Source organism: Staurois parvus, unplaced genomic scaffold (assembly GCF_062004578.1).
Source record: "Staurois parvus isolate SC_StPar_1 unplaced genomic scaffold, SC_StPar_1.0 ptg000342l, whole genome shotgun sequence".
In the NCBI taxonomy this organism is placed as follows: domain Eukaryota; kingdom Metazoa; phylum Chordata; class Amphibia; order Anura; family Ranidae; genus Staurois; species Staurois parvus.
Genome location: NW_028318138.1, coordinates 295,004 through 322,283, shown reverse-complemented (window position 1 = coordinate 322,283; position 27,280 = coordinate 295,004). Strand labels below are relative to the sequence as shown.

General features: G+C 39.6%; 1 protein-coding gene across 1 annotated transcript in view; it reads right to left on the bottom strand.

Annotated features, from left to right (window-relative positions):
• RHCG (Rh family C glycoprotein) overlaps positions 1 to 27,280 on the bottom strand; it is a 181,573-nt gene that overhangs the window by 71,123 nt on the left and 83,170 nt on the right. The window contains exon 2 of the mRNA XM_089684293.1: positions 24,739 to 24,925. Coding sequence (XP_089540419.1) covers positions 24,739 to 24,925 — 187 coding nt within the window. The remainder of the gene's footprint in view (positions 1 to 24,738; positions 24,926 to 27,280) is intronic.

Below are 27,280 nucleotides of genomic sequence, written 5' to 3'. Positions count from 1 at the left end.
ATAACCTACCACTATACTGCTCCAACCTACCGCTGTACTGCCCTAACCCACCACTATACTGCAATAACCTACCACTGTACTGCCCTAACCCACCACTCTGCTGACCCCTATCCTCAGCTATGCTGACTCCTGCTCACCTCTCTGCTGATACCTGTCCTCCACCCTGTGGACCCCTGTACACAGCCCTACAAACTAATGGCCCCTGTAAACTGTTTTACGAACTGCTTACCCTATTCTCTGCCCTGCCGACCCCCTGTCCACATCCCTTTTGTCCTCCCATACTCTGCCCCCTAACATTTTTTACGGCACCCCCACATCATACAGGCTAGAGTCAACCCTGGTTTAGAGTTAAACAGTTGATCTGTTACTAGAATTATTGCTTTGACGTTCCTGGCGATACATTACGTGTGGGGCAATCGCCATTTGCATTTGCCTGTGAGCACGGAGGGACAGGGGACGGGGGGTTAATTTTTTTTTTATACTGTCTCATTAAATTTTTTTATCAACTTTATTGCTATCACAAGGGATGAACAACATCCCTTGTAATAGCATGGGCAGCCGCAGGTACTCTTTAGAGATCTGGGGTCTATTAGATCCCTGATTCCCCACCCCTCCCTTGGTCATCAAAGCAGCCAATTAAAACAAGATTGGTTTGATTGGCTGCATTACTAAACAGCTGATAAACAACCAAAACCAGAAGTGACAAAATCCTTAATGCTTCCGTTTCATACACCCTACAGAAGATCAGGGAATGGATGTTACTCCTTCTCTATGGTAAGCTGGTGCGGCCAAAAACCAATAGCTGTGCACACTCCCAACTAAAACTATAACATTCCTAACCCAGAAGAAAAGAAAAAACTTTCACCCTTGAAAGTAATATAATGTGTGAAATCTTTCCTCAACGACACTCTACCCAATCCTAATATCTACACCTCAAAAAAAATTGATCAAAAAATACATAAATCAAATCAATAAATTCATAAATCAATAAATAAACCATAAATTCATAAAAGTCCCAAAAATGTCTCTGAAATCTCCAAATATACAAATCACTTTCTTTTCCACCTCCAAATCACATCGTATTATGCTGTATAAGATACTCCAAAGTGTTATATTCCAACGTTCTTGTACCTCAAAAAAATACAAACTAAAAATAGTGTATTACCTTTTACAAACAAACGCTTGTGCAAAAATAATTGTGTCATGCACACTGCATATCATGTGTATAAAAAGTGCAAAAAAAAATAAATAATATATATATATATATAAATACATAAATACACAAATATAATTCACCAAGATGGCCGCCCACAGTGGCCATCTTGGTGAATGGGTGGCTGTATAGTAAAAAAGGGAATTGCCTACTAAATAAAAAAAATCAGGATCATGGCAGCAGCTGTAGCTGTTTTTTTTAATTGCTTCATTTGTATTTTTGTTAACTTTGTAAAAAAAAAAAAAAGTTTTGCCTTCATTTATATTTTACGAGCTCGTTCATACTAACAGTTGAGGGTTATTAAAACCCCACGGTACAGCCACATTTTTTACTGCTCCCCTTTAGCTGTAGAGGAAGAGGCCAGCGGTGAACAGGAATTGTACCCCCATTGCTATGCAAGAAATACACAGCTGCAATTCAAGGTTCAAGGGTTTAAAGCAGCGGTGAGGAAGTGATACAACGCTTCCTAACCACCTGCCAAATGCTCTCTGAAGAGAGATCCAAACACAGATTACTCTTCAGGGATCAAAGCATGAGTGAACGAAGCCTAAAAGGGTATTTGGACCACAGTGGATGATGATAAAAAGGGCAGGTACTCAAAGATTGAGATTATACAAACATTGTGAACATTGCCGTTATGTTTACCTGCTGAAAATCATTAACCCGACACAATGCAGAACTGTCATGCACGCAAGGAACCAAAGTCAAAATGTCATGTATTATTGTCAGAATATTTATATTTCTGTAAAAAAAGCAAGTGTAGACTAGAAAACCTTGTTAAAGTTATTGAATAAACTAGACCAACCCCCGCACAGATTGTGCAAATCCAGCAGCTCTGTTTTATAGCTGTGTACAGTATTTAGGAAGGAAATCATTGAGCAAAGACTAATAAAACACAGAGAGTCATCTCTGGAATAGAAGTCATACTACTGTCCACAAAGTGATGGGAAGCTATCAGGGGCGGACTGACAACTCATGGGGCCCCTGGGCAATAGGGGATCATGGGGCCCCTGTGTCCTTGCGCACACTCAAAAAAGCCTATAAAAAAGGTACCAGGGGCATCTCATGGGGCCCCCTACTGACCCCGGGCCCTCGGGCAGCGCCCGAGTGCTCGAATGGTCGGTCCGCCCTTGGAAGCTATAACTGTAGTTAAATGTCCAAGAAAAATATACAGATGATACCTTAGAAGCAATACAGTTCAAAAAGAACCCAGAACAACAGACTAGATTCGTTTTGTTACAAATCGAAATTTGGATGAAATTTTTCTCATTCAGAGATTCAGATGTTTCCAATTTTCCGAATCACAATAGTAACGAATTTCAATTAATCCAAAATAAATTAAAAGAGCGCAAACTCCAAATTCAAATTGGAAAATTAATTTGAATTTGAAAATGAATTTGAATTCAAAATGGAAACATATTGCAATAAATACTGTAAGGTTAAAAAAAGTGAACTAAGATGATGATTCCTACTTAGGCTACTTTATAGAAAAGAATAGAAAATAAAATAGAATAGAACAGAATGGAATAGAAAATAAAAGAATAACATAGAATAGAATAAAATAGAATGAACATAGCCGTTTTCTGAAATTCAAATTTTAAATCGATTTGAAAATAACAAAAACAATGAGACTAATCCAAATATATGAAGCCAAATTCCTAAAATGAATCATTCTGACATAACAAATATGACGAAACAAAATTATTAGCTCAAAGTATAATTAAATGCAAAACATTTTATTTTTAGTGTTAGATAGAGTGGAGAAGGAGTAGACCCCCTGTCAGTTTTTATTGCTGTGCTGTGTCCCCATCAGGGAGATTCCCCCTCTCTATTTATCCTGTTTACTATAAGTCCTCATGCACACGGGACGTTTGATAACGCTGGCAACATTAGCTGTGCAAAGTCACATTAAAAACGTGAGTTTTTCAGATTTTTTTTTAGGGTTTTTGCATTATCGTTTAGTGGCATTTTGCCACATTTTGCATTTTTTTCACCCCAAAAAATTTGTCGTTTTTGGTCAACAAAACGTCCAAAATCACCGGTTTGTGGCATTTTGCTGCATTTTGCTGTGTTTGTCAGTGTTAGAGCGTTTTTAGCCCTCATGCACACGGGATGTTTTGATAACCCTGGTAACCTTAGCTGTGTAAAGTCACATTAAAAATGTGAGTTTTTCAGCTTGTTTTAATGTTTTTGCATTAGCAGTGTTTTGCCGCATTTAGCGGCGTTATCCCGCATTTTTGTGCGTTTTTCCCACAAAACGCCAGTTTGCAGTGGTTTGCCTAGTTTTATCACGTTTTTCCGTGTTTGTTTTTTTTTAGTAAGAAAAAGTCCAAAAACACAGGTTTTACCGTGTTTCTCAGCGTTTTACAGCATTTGCGTTTTTTTACCAAAAAATATTTTTTTTTGCTAAAAAAAACGTCCAAAAATGCCGGTTTGTGGCGTTTTGCCTAGTTTTATTGCGTTTTTCTGCGTTTGCTTTTTTTGTGTTTTTTTTTTTTTACCAAAAATATTTTTTTTGGTAAAAAAAAGTTAAAAAAAGCAGGTTTGCGGCATTTTGCCTCACTTTACCATGTTTTGCCACGTTTCTCAGTGTTTTTTCAGCATTACAGCATTTTTACAACTAAAAACCTCCTCTAGAAACCCACAAATCCTGGGGAGTTTTTTTTCCAGCCAAAAAAACGTTGATTACAGTCTATGTGTGTATGGACACATACAGGGCGGACTGACCATTTGGAAACTCGGGCGCTGCCCGAGGGCCCGGGGTCAGTAGGGGGCCCCATGAGATGCCTCTTGTACCTTTTTCATAGGCTTTTTTGAGTTTGGGCAAGGACACAGGGGCCCCATGATCCCCTATTGCCCGGGGGCCCCATGAGTTGTCAGTCCGCCCCTGGACACATAGGATAACCTGCTGGGGGGTTTTCTGGCTGTAGAAAAAAACGGCAAAACAGCCGCTGTAAAAACGTCCCGTGTGCATGAGGACTAACAGCTAAAAAACACTTCTAGAAACCCACTAGTCCTGTTTTTTTTTCCCAGCCAAAAAATGTTGATTACAGTCTATGTGTGTATGGACACATAGGATATCATGCTGGGGGGTTTACTGGCTGTAGAAAAAAAATATCAAAAACAGCCGCTGTAAAAACGTCCCGTGTGCATGAGGACTTATCATTGAGAATGAAAGTAAATGCAAATCTCAAATTTTGCGTTGTCTCCAGAAAAGTAATAGAGGGGAAATCTTCCAATGGGAACACTAGTTCTGGTGACCTGGGGGTCCCTAAGGAATTTGCAGTTTTTTCCCTCTCACTTTCTGTTTGGCTATGACAGGGGATATAACCCTCCCTTACACTATCCAAAATGTAAAAAAAAATTAAAAAATAGTTTGGTTTATAGTTCTACTTTAGCAAGCAAATCTGAAACTAAACACATTTTTTCCACTGTACACATCTGTGCAGAACAATTGTATAAGGTGTATTGTATTCCTTAGGCCGGCCATACATGGGTCGAAATTCGACCAATTTTTTTGTCCGAAAATCGGACCTAAGAATAATCAGCCGTGGGTCAATGGAACCAGCCGATTTTCGTGGTTCCTCCCCTTTTTGGTGATCAGGCATGTTGGAGAATTTGTGAAAAACGACTGATTTTCGACTCAATGATGGTCAAATCGTATGATAATTTTTCCGTAAGGAATATGCGCATGAGCCGTGACCTGGAAAGAACAGAAGTTTTGCCTGTTATATGGGGTGAGCTTTATGACTTGGTTGGTCGATTTTCAAAATCATTGATGGCGCCATCAGATTACCGAGCGAACGATGTTTTTGATTTTCGGAATTTGAACCATGTATGGCCTGCATTACACTGACGTAACATCAGATGTCACAGAAGTCATTGTTGTGACCTGGCCCCTGTTCCAGGGGGCCCTGGGGACTGTCTGTTCAACTCCTGTTCTTTAAAGCAGAAGCAGATTCCTCCAGTGTATCACAATGTGCTGCTTTTCTTCTACTTTGCTGAAAGAGGTAACATCCAACTCATAATCATCCTGCCAAGACGCCTTGTTGGTGAAATATATTATCTGCTTCTGCCCAGCCCCCTCCACACATGCCCTGTGATCTCCTATCTAGAACTGGACACAAGATGAAAAGAGAACAAGAGTTGCAGCTGTTCAGAGGCTGAGAGCCGTCTCCCTGTGTCAGTGGAGTCAGTGCTCAGTGTAGGGCAGACAAAGAATCGCCCTGGGCAGGCTCTGTAGTCCAAACTCTGTCCAGACAGGTAAAATGTGTTCATGTGGCCAGGGGCGGACTGACCATTTGGAAACTTGGTCAGTAGGGGGCCCCTTGAGATGCCCCTGGTACCTTTTTCATAGGCTTTTAGGAGTTTGGGCAAGAACACAGGGGCCCCATGATTCCCTATTGCCCGGGGGCCCCATGAGTTGTCAGTCCGCCCCTGCATGTGGCCATTGTTCATCAGACAGCAGCATTAACTTTCACATCATGGATACAAGAGTCTTGCCTGCACAGTGCTCTGGGAATGGTCAGGACACTGCCTGTACTATTTGAGCATGTGTAATGGAAATGTCCTTCAGTGTGCAGTAAGCCAAACTTTTATTTATTTTTTTTGCACACAGACAAAAGAGAGAGATGAACGCTTAACCCCTCGCCCTCCAGAGGATTCACCCCCCCCCCACTCCTGACCAGGCCATTGTTTGCGTTACGGCGCTGAGTTACTTCAACTGACAATTACGCGATCATGCAACGCTGCACCCAAATGAAATTTACGTCCTTTTTTTACCCACGAATAGAGCTCTCTTTTTCGGTGGTATTTGATCAGCTGCGCGATTTTCATTTGTTGCACTATAAACAAAAAATACTGACAATTTTGAGAAAAAAACAATATTTTTTACATTTTGCTATTAAACATGTCCAGTAAAAAAAAAAAAAAAAATCAAATTTCGTTATAAATTTAGGCAAAAATGTATTCTGCGACATGTCTTTGCTAAAAAAAAAATTCCAATACGTGTACATTAATTGGTTTACGTGAAAGTTATAACATTTATAATGGCGATATACAGTTGTGACCAAAATTATTCAACCCCCAATGCTGTAAAGGGGTTTAGGGACTATAGTGTACATTTGGAATTGTATTCAGAATCAAATCCTACAAGGACGTTGTAACTACCCAAATGCAACTAAAATGACATCAATTGTTTATGTAATACAGTAGTAAATGGTTCTTATGTGGTTTCTTCATTGCCACAATTATTCAACCCCTTAAAGACTACCACTCTGAAGAACAGAGGTTCATACAGGTGCTTTCCATCAGGTATTGAAAACACCTGTGGATGTCACCGAGCAGCAATCAAGCATAATAAGCACCAATTAGGCAGCTTTAAAATGACTGTGATACTCAGCTCCTTCTAGACATTTACTGGTGTGGTTACAAACATGGTGAAGGCAAGAGAATGGTCCAGGAAGACAAGAGAAGAGGTGATTTCTCTTCACAGGAAGGGCAATGGCTATAAGAAGATTGCAAAGATGTTAAACATACCAAGAGACACCTTAGGAAGCATCATTCGCAAATTCAAGGCAAAGGGCACTGTTGAAACGCTACCTGGTCGTGGCAGAAAGAAGATGCTGACTTCGACTGCTGTGCGCTACCTGAAGCGTAGAGTGGAGAGAAGTCCCCGTGTGACTGCTGAGGAACTGAGAAAAGATTTGTCAGATGTGGGTACAGAAGTTTCAGCCCAGACAATAAGACGCACACTGCGTAATGAAGGCCTCCGTGCCAGAACTCCCAGGCGTACCCCCTTGCTGTCTCCAAAGAATAAGAAGAGTCGACTGCAGTATGCCAAAAGCCATGTGGACAAACCACAAAAGTTGTGGGATAGTGTTCTGTGGACTGATGAAACAAAATTAGAACTGTTTGGGCCCATGGATCAACGCTATGTTTGGAGGAGGAAGAACAAGGCCTATGATGAAAAGAACACCTTGCCTACTGTGAAGCATGGTGGAGGGTCAATCATGCTTTGGGGCTGTTTTGCTTCTGCAGGTACAGGGAAGCTTCAGCGTGTGCAAGGTACCATGAATTCTCTTCAGTACCAGGAGATATTGGATGGAAACGTGATGCAGTCCGTCACACACCTGAGGCTTGGGAGACGTTGGACCTTTCAACAGGACAATGATCCCAAGCATACCTCCAAGTCCACTAGAGCATGGTTGCAGAGGAAAGGCTGGAACATTTTGGAGTGGCCATCGCAGTCACCAGACTTAAATCCGATTGAGAACCTCTGGTGGGACTTAAAGAAAGCAGTTGCAGTGCGCAAGCCTAAGAATGTGACTGAACTGGAGGCCTTTGCCCATGAAGAATGGGCGAAGATACCCGTAGATCGCTGCAAGACACTTGTGTCAAGCTATGCTTCACGTTTAAAAGCTGTTATAACTGTAAAAGGATGCTGTACTAAGTACTAAGATTGAATGTCACTTGGGGGTTGAATAAAACTGATAATGCTGTGAGCACAGAAAAGACATTTGTGGTTATTTCATTATAACTGTTATGTTATATTTGTCTGACCTACAAGTGCCTCTTTAATGTAAATGTAAGCAAGATGACTGAATGATCAAAAGCAATGTCAAACTGGCCAAAACACTCAATTTCAGTGGGGGTTGAATAATTTTGGTCACAACTGTATATACTGGAATTTTATACAAAATTTTTTTTTTACTAGTAATGGCGGCGAACAGTGACTTATAGCGGGATTGCGGCGGGAATTCTGACACTGGGGGGAACTCAACATTAACCGCACTCACCAGATAATGGTGAGTCACACGCCTTTCAGGATTGTTAAGGGCTCCTGGACCCCCTTTACTTTGTCTGGGACCTCCAAGTGCTCTTTCCTCTTATGTCTAGGTACCTCTTCTACTTACTCCTCTCACCGAATCCCCCAAAGGAAAATCAGGAAGAAGAAAAGACCATAGCGTGATACCGCAGTAACTTCTCCTCAAATTATTCTCTCCAGACCACTCACATTCTTTTGCGGGATATAGCCCACTTTTTATTCAAAACAACAGCGATTCTCTTCAGAAATGGTCCACTTTTCATGTACACCGATTATACAAGGACCTCACAGTTTAGTGTGCAGCAGGATGGCAGACCTCAGCTACAGACTCTTCTACTTAGGCTAAGATGGCCCCTTGGAACGCACCGCTCGGCGTGCGCTCCACTCACCGGAAATGACGTCAGACGACGGACCAGGCAACCGGAAGTGCGTCAACGCGTTTCGCCCCACCCACAGGGCGTTATCAAGACGCTCATTACCACTTCCCAGCCGCTTATAAAGCTTTGGGAGGTCCCTCCCACTAATTCCTCTGGCACAAAAACCTGGATACAAGCATATCAATCACCGCCATCCATCTGCACACCCATGTGGGGTCCCCTTACATCAGAAACCATTACAAGAAATATATTACTTAAAGAATACATTACTTCAAAAACATACTTTACTTAAAAAACATTCTTTAGATAAAAAATATAAATAATAATAATACTACTTTTAATCCCAAGTCTTCAACCCCACACACAAGGGAGAAGACCAATAAAAATAAATACAAATAAAAATAAAAATAAAAAATAAAAATAAAAATAAATAAAAATAAAAATAAATATAAAAATAAAAATAAAAATAAAAATAAATATAAATATAAATAAAAATAAAAATAAAGATAAAAATAAAATAAAAATAAAAATAATAATAATAAAAAAATAATAATAATAAAAATAAAAATAAAGATAAAAATAAAGATAAAAATAAAAATAATAATAATAAAAAAATAATAATAATAAAAATAAAAATAAATATAAAAATAAAAATAAAAATAAATAAAAATAAATCAAAAATAAAAAAATAAATAAAAAATAAATAAATAAAATAAAAAGTAAAAAATAAATAATAAATAAAAATAAAAATAAAAAATAATAAATAAAAAATAAATAAAAATTAAATAATAAAAAAATAAAAAATAATAAATTAAAAGAAATAAAGTAACCTAATTAAAATAAAAACCTAATCATGAACACGCACTACGGACCTATAACTGGATATTACCAATTCGACAAGAAACAGTTTATATCAATATCTACATTCAACCCATTAGGATGCAATGTACCCATTTGATAAATCCACTTCGTTTCATTTTGGGACACATTTATTAGCATATTACCTCCCCTCCATGGGGCTTCTATTCTATCTATCCCACAAAATTTCAACGATGCCGGATCTCTATTATGATATCTTCTAAAATGATATGATAAACTATGATGTTTAAATCCCTTCTTTATATTCCTAATATGTTCTCCCAATCTGGTGGCAAGTTTCCTAGTTGTTCTCCCTATATACTGGAGCTTGCAAGGACACTCCAGCAGATAGGTCACATGCGTACTATCACATGATATGAATTTATTGATCTTATGGGATCCTCCATTATAACAGGATTGAAAAACCTTTATTTGCTTCTTTTTATCCCCTTTCAGGGTTCTACAAACCAAACACCTCCCACATTTAAAAAACCAGCCCTATCCAAGAAAGTAACCAATTTTTTTGGTACATCTGGAACATTTTTAACAAGTCTAGACCTTAAAGTAGTCGGTTTTCTATATATAAACAAGGGTTTATTAGGTAACACTTTCCCAAGCGTTTCATCCCTCATCAAAATAGACCAATATTTTTTAATTATGTTTTCAACTAATTTGTAATGTTTAGAATATCCTGTGATAAAAGCCACATCACCCAACTTGTTTTTTCTTGCTTTTTTCTTAAGAAGTTCATCTCTACTAATCTTTTTAACCTGTTCTAATGAAGCAGCCAAATTTTCTTCTCTATATCCTTTCTCCCTAAATCTTTGCAATAACACCTCAGCTTGTTCCAAAAAAACACCTTCATCATCACAATTACGTTTGATCCTAATAAGCTGACTCTTAGGGATGGATTTTAGCCAATTTTTATGGTGACAACTAAAACTTGGGATATATCCATTCCTATCTACTTGCTTGAAATATGTCTTAGTGTAGAACCTGTCATATTTCTTGTAAATTGTCAGATCCAAAAAATCAACTGCCACCTCACTAATATTTTTAGTAAATGATATGTTATAAGAATTAATCCCCATTTCTTGGATAAACTCCTCCAGTGGCTCTCTTGTACCTCTCCAGATTATAAAGATGTCATCGATAAATCTTCTATACACCAGCAACTCTGTGGTTTGTTTCTTAAAAATAGCTTCATTTTCCCACCTACTCATGAACAAATTAGCCACCGATGGTGCATACTTAGCCCCCATGGCCACACCTCTTGCTTGCCTATAATATTTCCCAGAGTACCAAAAGTAGTTATGTGACATAGCTAAATTTAAACTATTAAGTAAAAATTCAGTTTGTTGTGGTTTTAAGCCTGCCTTAGCCTCCAAGGCCCATCTAACAGATCCTAATGCATCCGTATGCCTTATGTTAGTGTACAGGGAATTAACATCCACACTCGCCATCACACATTTCCCCTCTTCCCTTATTCCCTTAATCAGATCACCACTATCCCTCAGGTACGCTGGAAACATTGGAACTAGAGGTTGTAGAAATTTATCCACATATTCACCCAGTCTACAAAACAATGAATCTATCCCACTAACAATGGGTCTCCCGGGGGGTTTTTTAAGATCTTTGTGAATTTTTGGTAATTGGTAGATCACAGGTGTTATTGGAGCAGAGGGTACCAGATATTTAATCTCTTTTTTATTAAGTATACCTTTTCTACCCCCTTCTTTAACATGTTTTACTAACAGACTCTTATATTTATTGATAGGGTTACCCCTTAACAACTCATATGTTTCAACATCATCTACCAATCTACTTAGTTCTGTATAGTAATCCACCTTGTTTAGTACCACCAGGCCACCACCCTTATCGGCTGGCCTTATAACAATATTTTTATTTTCCTCCAGCCTTTTTATACCAATTTCTAAATCTTGTTTCTTTCTCATAAAGGGAATGGCTAAATCCTCCAGATCATGTTCCACCATTTTTTTAAACGTTTCTACACAACAATTGTTAGAGATTTTCGGATTGAACACCGATTTATTCCTCAACTGTGTATGCAGAAAATAATCATCTCCTTTTACACTATTATACTCAAAATTAGTTTTATTCGCCCAATACTTCTTTAAATTTATTTTCCTTACAAACTTATGTATATCAATATAAGTTTCCAGTTTATTCAGTTTTTTGTCCGGTGCGTATTTCAATCCTAATGCTAAAAAGGGGGTCCAGGAGCCCTTAACAATCCTGAAAGGCGTGTGACTCACCATTATCTGGTGAGTGCGGTTAATGTTGATTTCTGCACTGGTGGATGGTGAAGGGATCAGTAACACGGAAGAATCAAATGGAAAATATATTACAATTTAATTTGATTTAATTTTGTCACGGGACTGTAATTATATTTATATATATATTTTCTGGGGTTTTTTTGATTTTTTGTCACTTTGCTTTTTTGTCACTGGACTTATAATTTTAAATTTTTATATATGCTTTTATATCAATATATTTTATATAGAATTTATTATATATACCTTTATTAGCACATTAATGTTTTTTTAAACTGAGTAATGTAATTGATCATGTGGGTTTGCGCTGGTTTTCATTGTTAAAAGTTTTTGGTCTTTTGTACCTGTGCACAGCAGCATCTCACGGGGATTTGTATGGTAAATAGGAAGTCCTGAGCGCTGAGGTTTTGTTTTTTTACATATTTGAGGTGTTATCACATCTTTGAAACTTAGCAGCTATGGATATTTTTAATTTTGCATCTCAGAAAAGAGTTAATATAGAGGATGTTTTTTCACAGAATTATGAGCACATGGATTTAACTAAAGATTTTAGGCACCTTAAGAATTCATTGGATAAACAGATTAGAGCATGGTGGGATGTAGTCACTCTAGAAAAATATATGAAAGAGGGGATCACGCCTAGAAGGTTAAGGTGGGAGGTGGGACCAAATGATGGTTTGATAAGTAAAGAATTGGATGAGGAATGGTTCTCTTTTTTTAATAATGTGGAAATGAAACTAATGGAACTTATTGTACAGAGAAGGAAAAGGAAACTTAAAATATTGGATGAGAAAATTCAAGAATTAAAAGATAAAATGACACCTTTTAATAATTCCAGTGAGTTTGGAGATAAGGTTAAACAAATTCAGGAATATGTTAAAAAAGTGGATGGAGATACACAGAAAAAGAAAATTAAGAAATACTATCGGGATATGCAGGATTATAAAAATAATAATGTTTATAAATGGCAGGAAGATGTTACAAGTATTAATAGTGAATCTAGGAGCTCCTCACCAGGAATAGGAAATGAGAGGACGACAGGGAAATCACCTATGGTCAAAAATAAAAATAAATCCCCTCAGGATAAAAGAAAATCCCCCCAAAAAAAAAAAAATAATAAGGGACAGAATGGGACACCAAAATATAATGTGCCAGTATATAATAGGTTTGAGCCATTTAACAATTGGGGCAACCTAGCACCTCAGGAATATGGTTACCCTCCAATGAGGGAGGATTTTCAGAGGGGGGGGTATGGGGGACCCCCATGGAGAGGGGGAGGAGGAAGAGGGTCTTTTCAGATGAGGGGAAGAGGTGGACCTTTTTATCCACCGAGGAGGGGAGGAGGAGGGTGGAGACCTCCTATGAACCAACAAGAACCCTACTGGCCAAAAGGAGGGGATGCAGAGGGGGGACAAGGAAAAAGAAAGAGGTCAACTTAAATCAAGGGATCTTCAATTTGAGTGATTCTGTTTTAAATGAAGAAGAGTTAAAAGTTTTAGCATTAGGATTGAAATACGCACCGGACAAAAAACTGAATAAACTGGAAACTTATATTGATATACATAAGTTTGTAAGGAAAATAAATTTAAAGAAGTATTGGGCGAATAAAACTAATTTTGAGTATAATAGTGTAAAAGGAGATGATTATTTTCTGCATACACAGTTGAGGAATAAATCGGTGTTCAATCCGAAAATCTCTAACAATTGTTGTGTAGAAACGTTTAAAAAAATGGTGGAACATGATCTGGAGGATTTAGCCATTCCCTTTATGAGAAAGAAACAAGATTTAGAAATTGGTATAAAAAGGCTGGAGGAAAATAAAAATATTGTTATAAGGCCAGCCGATAAGGGTGGTGGCCTGGTGGTACTAAACAAGGTGGATTACTATACAGAACTAAGTAGATTGGTAGATGATGTTGAAACATATGAGTTGTTAAGGGGTAACCCTATCAATAAATATAAGAGTCTGTTAGTAAAACATGTTAAAGAAGGGGGTAGAAAAGGTATACTTAATAAAAAAGAGATTAAATATCTGGTACCCTCTGCTCCAATAACACCTGTGATCTACCAATTACCAAAAATTCACAAAGATCTTAAAAAACCCCCCGGGAGACCCATTGTTAGTGGGATAGATTCATTGTTTTGTAGACTGGGTGAATATGTGGATAAATTTCTACAACCTCTAGTTCCAATGTTTCCAGCGTACCTGAGGGATAGTGGTGATCTGATTAATCTGATTAAGGGAATAAGGGAAGAGGGGAAATGTGTGATGGCGAGTGTGGATGTTAATTCCCTGTACACTAACATAAGGCATACGGATGCATTAGGATCTGTTAGATGGGCCTTGGAGGCTAAGGCAGGCTTAAAACCACAACAAACTGAATTTTTACTTAATAGTTTAAATTTAGCTATGTCACATAACTACTTTTGGTACTCTGGGAAATATTATAGGCAAGCAAGAGGTGTGGCCATGGGGGCTAAGTATGCACCATCGGTGGCTAATTTGTTCATGAGTAGGTGGGAAAATGAAGCTATTTTTAAGAAACAAACCACAGAGTTGCTGGTGTATAGAAGATTTATCGATGACATCTTTATAATCTGGAGAGGTACAAGAGAGCCACTGGAGGAGTTTATCCAAGAAATGGGGATTAATTCTTATAACATATCATTTACTAAAAATATTAGTGAGGTGGCAGTTGATTTTTTGGATCTGACAATTTACAAGAAATATGACAGGTTCTACACTAAGACATATTTCAAGCAAGTAGATAGGAATGGATATATCCCAAGTTTTAGTTGTCACCATAAAAATTGGCTAAAATCCATCCCTAAGAGTCAGCTTATTAGGATCAAACGTAATTGTGATGATGAAGGTGTTTTTTTGGAACAAGCTGAGGTGTTATTGCAAAGATTTAGGGAGAAAGGATATAGAGAAGAAAATTTGACTGCTTCATTAGAACAGGTTAAAAAGATTAGTAGAGATGAACTTCTTAAGAAAAAAGCAAGAAAAAACAAGTTGGGTGATGTGGCTTTTATCACAGGATATTCTAAACATTACAAATTAGTTGAAAACATAATTAAAAAATATTGGTCTATTTTGATGAGGGATGAAACGCTTGGGAAAGTGTTACCTAGTAAACCCTTGTTTATATATAGAAAACCGACTACTTTAAGGTCTAGACTTGTTAAAAATGTTCCAGATGTACCAAAAAAATTGGTTACTTTCTTGGATAGGGCTGGTTTTTTCAAATGTGGGAGGTGTTTGGTTTGTAGAACCCTGAAAGGGGATAAAAAGAAGCAAATAAAGGTTTTTCAATCCTGTTATAATGGAGGATCCCATAAGATCAATAAATTCATATCATGTGATAGTACGCATGTGACCTATCTGCTGGAGTGTCCTTGCAAGCTCCAGTATATAGGGAGAACAACTAGGAAACTTGCCACCAGATTGGGAGAACATATTAGGAATATAAAGAAGGGATTTAAACATCATAGTTTATCATATCATTTTAGAAGATATCATAATAGAGATCCGGCATCGTTGAAATTTTGTGGGATAGATAGAATAGAAGCCCCATGGAGGGGAGGTAATATGCTAATAAATGTGTCCCAAAATGAAACGAAGTGGATTTATCAAATGGGTACATTGCATCCTAATGGGTTGAATGTAGATATTGATATAAACTGTTTCTTGTCGAATTGGTAATATCCAGTTATAGGTCCGTAGTGCGTGTTCATGATTAGGTTTTTATTTTAATTAGGTTACTTTATTTCTTTTAATTTATTATTTTTTATTTTTTTATTATTTAATTTTTATTTATTTTTTATTTATTATTTTTTATTTTTATTTTTATTTATTATTTATTTTTTACTTTTTATTTTATTTATTTATTTTTTATTTATTTTTTTATTTTTGATTTATTTTTATTTATTTTTATTTTTATTTTTATATTTATTTTTATTTTTATTATTATTATTTTTTTATTATTATTATTTTTATTTTTATCTTTATTTTTATCTTTATTTTTATTTTTATTTTTTATTTTTATTTTTATTTGTATTTATTTTTATTGGTCTTCTCCCTTGTGTGTGGGGTTGAAAACTTGGGATTAAAAGTAGTATTATTATTATTTATATTTTTTATCTAAAGAATGTTTTTTAAGTAAAGTATGTTTTTGAAGTAATGTATTCTTTAAGTAATATATTTCTTGTAATGGTTTCTGATGTAAGGGGACCCCACATGGGTGTGCAGATGGATGGCGGTGATTGACATGCTTGTATCCAGGTTTTTGTGCCAGAGGAATTAGTGGGAGGGACCTCCCAAAGCTTTATAAGCGGCTGGGAAGTGGTAATGAGCGTCTTGATAACGCCCTGTGGGTGGGGCGAAACGCGTTGACGCACTTCCGGTTGCCTGGTCCGTCGTCTGACGCCATTTCCGGTGAGTGGAGCGCACGCCGAGCGGTGCGTTCCAAGGGGCCATCTTAGCCTAAGTAGAAGAGTCTGTAGCTGAGGTCTGCCATCCTGCTGCACACTAAACTGTGAGGTCCTTGTATAATCGGTGTACATGAAAAGTGGACCATTTCTGAAGAGAATCGCTGTTGTTTTGAATAAAAAGTGGGCTATATCCCGCAAAAGAATGTGAGTGGTCTGGAGAGATTAATTTGAGGAGAAGTTACTGCGGTATCACGCTATGGTCTTTTCTTCTTCCTGATTTTCCTTTGGGGGATTCGGTGAGAGGAGTAAGCAGAAGAGGTACCTAGACATAAGAGGAAAGAGCACTTGGAGGTCCCAGACAAAGTAAAGGGGGTCCAGGAGCCCTTAACAATCCTGAAAGGCGTGTGACTCACCATTATCTGGTGAGTGCGGTTAATGTTGATTTCTGCACTGGTGGATGGTGAAGGGATCAGTAACACGGAAGAATCAAATGGAAAATATATTACAATTTAATTTGATTTAATTTTGTCACGGGACTGTAATTATATTTATATATATATTTTCTGGGGTTTTTTTGATTTTTTGTCACTTTGCTTTTTTGTCACTGGACTTATAATTTAAAATTTTTATATATGCTTTTATATCAATATATTTTATATAGAATTTATTATATATACCTTTATTAGCACATTAATGTTTTTTTAAACTGAGTAATGTAATTGATCATGTGGGTTTGCGCTGGTTTTCATTGTTAAAAGTTTTTGGTCTTTTGTACCTGTGCACAGCAGCATCTCACGGGGATTTGTATGGTAAATAGGAAGTCCTGAGCGCTGAGGTTTTGTTTTTTTACATACTGGGGGGAACTGACTTTGTGTCACTGACATCCTCAGTGACACCAATACAGTAATCAGTGCTTTTAAAAAGCACTGACACTGTATTAATGGCATTTCTAGATTGTAAGCTCGAAAGAGTAGGGCCCTCTAACCCCTCGTGTGCTGTTTGTAGTTGCTGTACTGTTTCATGTATTGTCCCCCCCTCTATTGTACAGCGCTGAGCAAACACTTTGGCGCTATATAAACTCGATGTAATAATAATTGGGCAGGAAGGGGTTAACATGTGGGGCGATCAAAGGGTTAACTGTGTGCTGTGTACTGTTTCACATAGTGCACTGTGTGTGTGCTTTCAACTGTAAGCACACTGCTTTGTATGGCTCTTCTATGCAGAGCCCTACAAAGCAGTGTGCAGGAGCTCACAGGGAAGAGATCTGCGTTGTTTACATACAGTTCTGTCCCCCGTTGGTAATACTCGGAGATCGCCGAGTGCTGGCGGGGAATTACCAGCCTGAACCCGGTGATTGATGGCCGAGGCCACCCCTACACAGAACTGCAAAATCAAGTATATATATATACGTAAGTTTGCGTAGTATTTCTGCTACAGGGCAGCGTGGAAGTGGTTAATGAGTAACTCACTATGTGTCGTGCCCACATCTAGTTAGGCTTCTAGGCTAAATTTAATTTTTGGCTTTACTGCAGTCATTGGGGAAGCAATTGATTGATTTTGTCTGGTCAGGGTTTTCTAGCTGGGTGTTTGATTTCTCCCACATGCTTCTGGAAGAATCTTCTAGAACATAAGGCAGGAAGAGCCAAATGACCAACATAAATATTTATCATGCTCCAGCCAATCCTTGGAAGCACGCATCCAGAAAGTTGCTAGGGAGATGATCGATGTTTGGGAGGTCTTTCTTGAGTGTTCTTTCCTCTGTCAGGAGGGTTCCAGTTCACTTGGAGGCAACTTTACTGAGTCAAGGATTGTAGTCTGGACCTCAGCAGGTGTTAGGGTGAGGGCCTGGAGAAGATTGTAAGGAGGATTTTTGCTACAGTCTGGCCCTGAGCAAGAGCTAGGCTAAGGGCCTGGAAGATGATTTTTGCTACAGTCTGGGTCTCAGCAGGAGCTAGGCTCAGGGCCTGGGGAAGACTGGTAAATGATCAGTGCTGCAGGAGCTGCCAGTCTAGAGAATGATCTGTTATGTTTTTTTTTAGGTACTTATATAGCGCCATCAAGTTACACAGCACTTTACATATATATTGTACATTCACATCAGTCCCTAACCCTCAAGGGGCGTACAATCTAAGGTCCCTAACTTATATACCTATAGTTACATAGTCTGGCTGAAAAATGACAAAAGTCCATCCAGTTCAACCATTGAAAAAAAATAAAGATATAATCCTATACCCACAGTTGATCCAGAGGAAGGCAAAAAAAAACCCAGCAAAGCACGATCCAAGTTGCTCCTGCTAAGGCCAATTTAGAAAGGATCCAAACAACCTACCAGCATGTCTTTGGAGTGTGGGAGGAAACCAGAGTACCCAGAGGAAACCCACACAGGCAGAACATGCAAACTCCAGGTAGGTGGTGCCATGGTTGGGATTTGAACCAACAAACCTAGTGCTGCCAAATAGAAGTGCTAACCATTTAGCCGCTGTGCTGAACACCTCCCTTGCTGTGGATCTGGTGGAAGCTGAGTGGTGTACAGCTCCTGTGAGTAAGACCCGATTTGTGACTTTCATGTGTGACTGCAGTTATAAGGATTTAGTGTGTAGATTGTCCTCCCATTGATGGCCATTATCATTTTGGAGTATCCTGTGACCCTTAATGTGGTCGTAAAGGCTGAAGGTTTTTTTTACCTTCATACACTTAATGCATGAAGGTAAAAAAACTTTCAGTGTGCAGCTCCCCCGCCCACCAGTCTCCCTTAATACTTACCTGAGCTTGAACTCAAACCAGCGATGTGCACAAGAGCAGTGTGTAGGGCAGGCGGGTGGCACTTTCTCCATATCTCCCTCATCGTTGGGCTCCAATGTGGGTCACATGAGAGGCCTACCCCAGGGTGGGTTCTTCTAGGCTACTCTAGACTCCTTGAACATGCTCACTGCCTTACATTTTACTTGTGCCGTACACTGTGCACACTTGAACATATATACTGGACTCCAGTCAATATACACCTTCGCTGTAACTTGTAGCATTTAGGAGAGATATGCTGAGTCTATGCCCACTCCATCTGTCCAGCGTATCTCACAACCAGTAACAGAATGGGGTCCCACCGAGCACCATATGCACTCTGTTAACTCTTCCTCTTCCGTACTTGTGCCAGGCTGAGGACCTCTGCGGTGCCGATCTGCTCCCATTGCTATGGGAGACAGACCACGTTCGAAGAAAGTACCGACAACATCTCCCACCTATCACAGGCACACACTTCATGACTGAGCATTTGTTACCCTTGGTAACCACTTGTGTCTTCCTACCCCAAATGCTTTACAGACCCAAGTTGTAGGCTAAGAGCAGAACGTGCCGGTTACTTGCGTCCGTAGTCCCCTTGGCTTGTGGCTGCCACAGTGTACTTGCACAGGTAAGAGAGTTCAATCATGGCAGAGTCCATAGTGGCAGATCTCCAGAACTGTTGTCTTCAGGGTGGACTGCAGGTTCCAACAATCCCCTACCTGACAGACGTGACAGCAGGAAGGCTTGCTCTCCGAAGTGGAACTGCTCCCCCTTCTCTCTTCTCTGTAAGCAGCTGGAGATTACATGCTACGGCTTGTTTGTGTCTTCTTTCCCATGCGGCAGACTGACTGTCTGGGTAGAGCCCTCCCCCTTTTATTAACAGCATAGGGAGAGAGGCAGAGCTCAGAAAAAAGTGCAGCAAACAAGGTAAACTGTTTACCTCTCGGCTGGGGCGGCAGCTATCTTACTAACCAGAATTTCATCCTGCTCTGCTCTTCCAAGTCTCTCCCTCATTGGTTGAGACATGGCAGCCTGAGCCATTGACTCCCGGGGCCGAGCTGCGCTCTGTCTTATGGACACACAGAGACGGCTCGGGAGTGAGCATGCATGAGTGCCCCTGGAGCAAGCAGCTTGCTTTGGGGGTGCTTAGCAGAGGGCAGGGGCAAGGAGCGCTTGTGGTGCAGAGGAGGATTGGGGCTGCTCTGTACAAAACCATTATATGGAGCAGGTAAGTGTAACATATTTGTTTTTTAAAGCTGAACCTTTATTTTCACTTTAAACTCCTGTTGAAGTTTTTCAGCAATAAATTCTAAAAAGACTTCCCGTTGACTGAGCCTGTATTGTCGGTGTGCATGGAACTGTGTTTGCAGCCTCTGTACTATCAAGGGAGACCTGGGCATATTCTCAGTGGCCCCTTGAAGGTAAGCACATCACATAAAGGAGAAAAAGCCTCTGCAGCCACAGCTCCATATGTAAAGTAACAATAAGGCAAATATATCATTATTTACTGAGAATGTATGGACAACACTATTGCAGTGTGGTTATAATGTGCCATGCAATGTGGGAAGACTACTGAGGTATTCATAACTTTAGGTATCCTTTAAGGAAGGTGGTGTTGAGAATGTGGAACAATAGGTATTAAGTTCAGGTCAAGGGTATCCATGACCATAGGCTTCCAACAAACAGGAACACACTGTGGGCAGTTTGAACCAAACTTGTCAGGTTTAATTGGATTGCTAATTTAAAGAACACTTTAAGCCCAATTACAGCCTTGGATCGTGAACTGCAGTCCTTTTATGCTGCCATATAACCGTAGTACCATGTATTCAAGCAACGTTTTATATAATCAATATAAACCCTGGTGAATTATATCAATAGAAGATCAATATACTCCAAAGTCGACATCATCGCGCCTTATGAATGTAGCCCTGTGAAAACAATTGACTGAATTGGAGCTAGCCCAAAATGTATCAAAATTTGTGAAAATAAATACATAAACACAATAATAGCGCTCACCAAAAAACAACTGAAATTAAATAATAATAATGAAAATAATAATAATAATTCAACCACCAAATAAAATAAATTATGTGTGGAGAAACAAATAATAGATCCTCAATAAAGTCCATTAAATAAAGTCCATATAGAACATATATGATCTTCAATCAATGAAGTTATGGAATCCTCTAAACCGCCTTCACCAACGTGAATAATCCAGTGCTCAATACCCCATCAAGGTGCAAACTCACCAGATACTGGTGAAAAACCAGCATATCTTTATAAGCTCAGTAGATATGATAAAACTCTGCAGCATATCATTAGCAATCAGCAATTAAGCGAGCTCTTACAGGAGAAAAGAGGTGGCTCTATAAGAGCTCGCTTAATCCACTGCTGATCACACCCTTGGACGAAGTCGTGTGACGAAACGCGTTAGTGCGTGATCCAGCAGTGACGTAATTACGCACGCCGTATCATGTGTCCGAACCACGTGACCTCAAACACTTCATCTGTTGCAGGCTGGTGAGATGCCACTGTGTGTGTAGGAAGCGGTGTACTAAGCGCTGCAGGCTGAAAGATTTTAATTATAAAAGGCTTTTGATGTACTGACTTAATGTGAGTGCGGTTTTTATGGGAGTATTTTGTTAGAATAAAATTTCTATTACGCTATGGAGAGTGTTTTCTACTTTGTTCACATGTGACCTATGGAGTTCACTGGAATCTTCTGGAATCTTCTGCTGATTGCTAATGAAATGCGTTTCGTCACACGACTTCGTCCGAGGGTGTGATCAGCAGTGGATTAAGCAAGCTCTTATAGAGCCGCCTCTTTTCTCCTGTAAGAGCTCGCTTAATTGCTGATTGCTAATGATATGCTGCCAAGTTTTATCATATCTACTGAGTTTATAAAGATATGCTGGTTTTTCACCAGTATCTGGTGAGTTTGCACTTTGATGGGGTGTTGAGCACTGGATTATTCACGTTGGTGTAGGAAGTTTAAAGGATTCCATAACTTCATTGATTGAAGATCATACATGTTCTATATGGACTTTATTTAATGGACTTTATTGAGGATCTATTATTTGTTTCTCCACACATAATTTATTTTATTTGGTGGTTGGATTATTATTATTATTATTATTTTCATTAATATTATTTAACCGCTTCCATACCGAGCACTTTTACCCCCTTCCTGCCCAGGCCATTTTTCAGGTTTCAGCGCTCTCACACTTTGAATGACAATTGCACGGTCATACGGCATTGTACCCAAACTAAAATGTTATCATTTTCTTCACACAACTAGAGCTTTCTTTTGGTGGTATTTAATCACCACTGGGGTTTTAATTTTTTAATAAATTAACAAAAAAAGACTGAAAAGGTTGAAAAAAAAACATGTTTTTCTTTGTTTCTGTTATAAAAGTTTGCAAATCAATAATTTTTCTTCATAAATTTAGGCCGAGATGTATTCTGCTACATGTCTTTGGTGAAAATAACCCAAATTAGGATGTATTATTTAGTTTGTAGGAAAGTTATAGAGTTCACAAACTATGGTATAGATCTGAATATTGATCAATCCTGAAGTACTGACAGCCAATCTAATTTCTTGAGGTCCAAGAATGTCAGAACAGTACAGATATCCCCCAAATGACCCCTTTTTGCAAAGTAGACAGTCCGACATATTTCATAACAGGCATGGCGAGTTTTTTGAAGTTGTCATTTTTTTGTCATAATTTTTCGGAAAATAAAAAAATTATTTTCACTATTTTTTTTACATACTGTCACCAGTGCAGTACAGTGTCATCATATAACTGGCATGGCGGCGATCAGGGACACTGACTGGTGACAGTATGAAAAAAAAATTATAATTTTTTTTTTTTTTAGTTTTAATTTTTTATTAAATTTTGTCTCTTTTTTTAAGATTTTATTTTCATATTTCACTATGACCAAAGTAGTATAATGTTACCATAGTAACATTTTACTACTTTTGGGAAGTGATCAGTATTTTTTTTTTTACACAATTTGCTTATAGCAAAGAATTACTTTGTTATAAGCAAGCATTTACCTGAACGGCCCTGTGGGTAGGCACACTACGCATGCCTGAAAGGATGCCGTATGGTGTCCACCCGGAGGGACGAGGTGTTTTGCTGGCCACCTTTGTGCTATTGGCCGGCAAAACACAATTGTTTTTTGGTGACCGCTATTATTGTGTTTTATATATTTATTTTCACAAACTTTGAAACGTTTTATATAGTTACATAGTTAGTCTGGCTAAAACAAGACAAAAGTCCATCCAGTTCAACCATTAGAAAAAAAAAGTTATAATCCTACACCCACAGTTGATCCAGAGGAAAGCAAAAAACCCAGCAAAGTATGATCCAATTTGCTCCTGCTAGGAAAAAAAATCCTTCCTGATCCCCCGAGAGGCAATTGAATATTCCCTGGATCAACTTTACCTATAAATGTTAGTATCCAGTTATATTCTGTGTATCTAAGAAAGAATCCAGGACTTTTTTAAAGCAATCCACTGAGCTGGCCAGAACCAACTCTTGAGGGAGTCTATTCCACATTTTCACAGCTCTCACTGTGAAGAAACCTTTCCATGTTTGGAGATTAAATTTCTTTTCCTCCAGACGTAAAGAGTGCCCCCTTGTCCTCTGTGATGACCTCAGGGTGAATAACTCTACACCGAGTTCACTATATGAACCACTGATGTATTATACATGGAGATCATATCCCCCCTTATGTATTACACATGGAGATCATATCCCTCCTTATGTATTATACATGGAGATCATACCCCCCCTTATGTATTTATACATGGTGATCATATCCCCCCCTTATGTATTATACATGGAGATCATATCCCCCCTTATGTATTATACATGGTGATCATATCCCCCCTTATGTATTTATACATGGTGATCATATCCCCCCTTATGTATTATACATGGAGATCATATCCCCCTTATGTATTATACATGGAGATCATATCCCCCTTATGTATTATACATGGTGATCATATCCCCCCTTATGTATTATACATGGAGATCATATCCCCCCTTATGTATTATACATGGAGATCATATCCCCCCTTATGTATTATACATGGAGATCACATCCCCCCTTATGTATTATACATGGAGATCACATCCCCCCTTATGTATTATACATGGTGATCACATCCCCCCTTATGTATTATACATGGAGATCACATCCCCCCTTATGTATTATACATGGAGATCATATCCCCCTTAATCTCCTCTATATAGGCTACAAGTGTTTACTGTTTATTACACTAAATAGAAGTATTAAGGCCAAATACATATCTATATTATTAAATAAGAATATAGGATTTTTTCCCCATGCACTGAGGCTGTGCCTGCACTTGGATGGGTTAACAGCTCCTTTTTGCCTAGGGGCGAGGAGAGAAGAGATATACCTACCTAATCCGCAGAACCTCCCAGCACAAGACAGGTCCCCACCGCACCAGCTCCCCTGCTGTCTAGCAGTCTTGTTCGGTGGACTGATCCTGACGTCATCCCGCCCATAGACCAGCTCTGGATGTGAGGATGGCAAAAGGAGTCCAGCAATAGATGTGAGGGAGCGGGTGAATATAGCCTTTCTGTGTGCCCTTGGACAAAACGAGCAGTTAACTCATGTAGCGGGGCTGTGGCTGGGATGGCGTTAGCAACAGTCCACTGAACAAGACTGCTAAACAGTAGGGGGGCAGGAGTGGCAGGGACTGGTCTTGTGCTTGCAGGATTGGAAGATTAGGTAGCTATATCCCTGCTCTCCTCACCCCTAGATAAAAACTCTGTTAACCCATACAGTGCAAGCACAGTACCACTGCATGGGAACAAAAAAAATTTTCCCGGAGTTCTGCTGTAATGAATCTTGCTGTGAACCTTTCTGCTAAATGATGTTCCTTTTCACAATTAATTAAATGACACATTATCTGCTCACCTTGTTACGCTGACATGGATCTTGCCACCTTCAAAAGTATGAAACCAGCCCTGCATTAGAATAGCCCATTGTATTCCAAAAGCAGCAAGCAAGAAGTTGAAGGCAACACTGCCAAAACCATATAGCTTCAAGAAGGTCATCAGGAAGCCAAAGCCAACAAAGATCATGACATGGACATCTTGAAAACCTAATGTGGAGGAAAAAATCATAATGATTAGAATTGTTTGATTCTCTCTGATAATGTCCCTAGACACTAACTGATATAACAACTCTGCAATCCAGAAATTTTCCAAAACAGCCAGCTTCATGTGAACAAGTGAGTCAGCATTACTTTTGCCATAAAAACAAGGGATCAGCCTTAGCAACCTAGGTCATATGGCCTCAGGCCATCATTAGAGTACACCAAATTAATTGTGTTCAATAAGATAAGCCTTTGCAGTGATAAGAGAATCAGAAAGGCACATAGGAAGTAGATTCTCAAGTTAAACCTGTCCAAAACCGAGCTCCTAGTTTCACCCCCCCCATCCTCTCCATCACGACTAGCAATGCCACCATCAATCCCACCCCACACGCCAAAGTCCTGGGTGTCACCCTGGACTCAAACCTTTCCTTCCAACCTCATGTCCAATCACTATCAAAGTCATGCAGGCTCCACCTCTGCAACATCTCCAAGATACACACGTTCCTCACCCCAGACACTACTAAACAACTCGTACACTCCCTCATCATCTCACGCCTGGACTACTGCAACTCCCTTCTAACTGGCCTACCCAAACAAATGCTATCCCCACTCCAGTCTATCCTGAACTCAGCGGCTAGACTCATCTACCTCACCAACCGCTCCACATCCACCACCCCCCTCTGCCAATCCCTTCGCTGGCTCCTGATCGCCCAACGCAATAAATTCAAATTACTAACTCTGACATACAAAGCCATTCACAACGCTGCCCCAAACTACCTAACTGACCTGATACCCAAATACCACCTTACCCGTAATCTTCGCTCCTCACAGGACCTCCTACTCTCCAGCTCCCTGGTCTCCTCCTCCCACGCCCGAATGCAGGACTTCTCCAGGACTTCCCCCATCCTCTGGAACTCCCTACCCCAATCCATCAGACTGTCACCTACCCTCCTCACCTTCAGGCACACCCTGAAAACCCATCTCTTCAAGGAAGCCTACCCCACCCTCACCTAACAACCGATCTCCTCCACTTCTCCTACTACTCCATCCCCCACAGCCACTTCCTCCTGTACCACTATCCCCTCCCTCCTAGATTGTAAGCTCCAAGGAGCAGGGCCCTCGAACCCCTCATGTATTGTATTGTTACTGTCTTGTCTCATGTTCTGTCCCCCTCGCTATTGTACAGCGCTGAGCAAACCCTTTGGCGCTATATAAATACTGTATAATAATAATAATAGATTCTACATATAGAATGAGCAACAGTGATGAGCTAAGCTTGGAGCTGAACCCAGTTCATCTTGTACCTGCATGAAGATGTCAGATGATTTTAGACCACTGGCCCAATCAGCTGCAGATGGGGAATTCCCCAGCTGACAGCAGCATGTAACAATGGGATGTGACTGACCTAATATGGACACCTGGCAATATCTGGCCAATAAAGACGCCAGCATCCCAGCCAATTAGAACTGTGGTCTTCAGTCATGTGACAGCTTTCTTTGGATTCAGCCAGAATCTTTGCTCATCACTATTAAGCCCATATGGTTACAACCAGAGGTGTACCTAGAACCTTCAGGGCCCAGATGCAAGAAACCTCAAAGGGCCCCCTAACCCCCAGCTGGGGTCATTCCCACTGATCCTGGGCCCCTTTACTCCCTTCACAAGACACTTTAGTATGGTCTAACAGCAAGCCTTTCACATGTTCTGCAGCAGGCCCCCTTTCTGTTGTCTTGGACCCCCCCCCACAGTGATGGAACGCCAGAGCCCAGCCTCAAATGCAACCCTTACGACCCTGGTGTCAGTAATTTTTTATTTTTGTGATTTTATTTTCGACCATATTATTTTATTTATTTATTTTACAATGCTATTGTTTATTATTTTTTATGAGCCTTGTTAGGGGGCTTTGGTGAAATATCAGGGATTAAACAGAGCTCTGATGTTCCACCTTTGAGACAGAGAAATGAGATTGAAGACACAGCTCTCAATCTTCATTTCTGCAGCCTCAGCTGCACAGAATGAATGGACAGGAATAGCTCTGTACCAGGGGCGGACTGACAACTCATGGGGCCCCCAGGCAATAGGGGATCATGGGGCCCCTGTGTCCTTGCCCAAACTCAAAAAAGTCTATGAAAAAAGGTACCGTGGACATCTCATGGGGCCCCCTACTGACCCCGGGCCCTCGGGCGGTGCCCGAGTTTCCAAATGGTCAGTCCGCCACTGCTCTGTACAGAGCTTCCCCTTCATTCTCAAGCTGAAGGAAAATGGAGGGGATCACTTCCTCTATATGGTGACCCTGCCAGCTATCCTATTCAGGAGTATTGGGGAGCAGCATGGGCTCCCTGGACCATGGGGCCAGGTAACAGC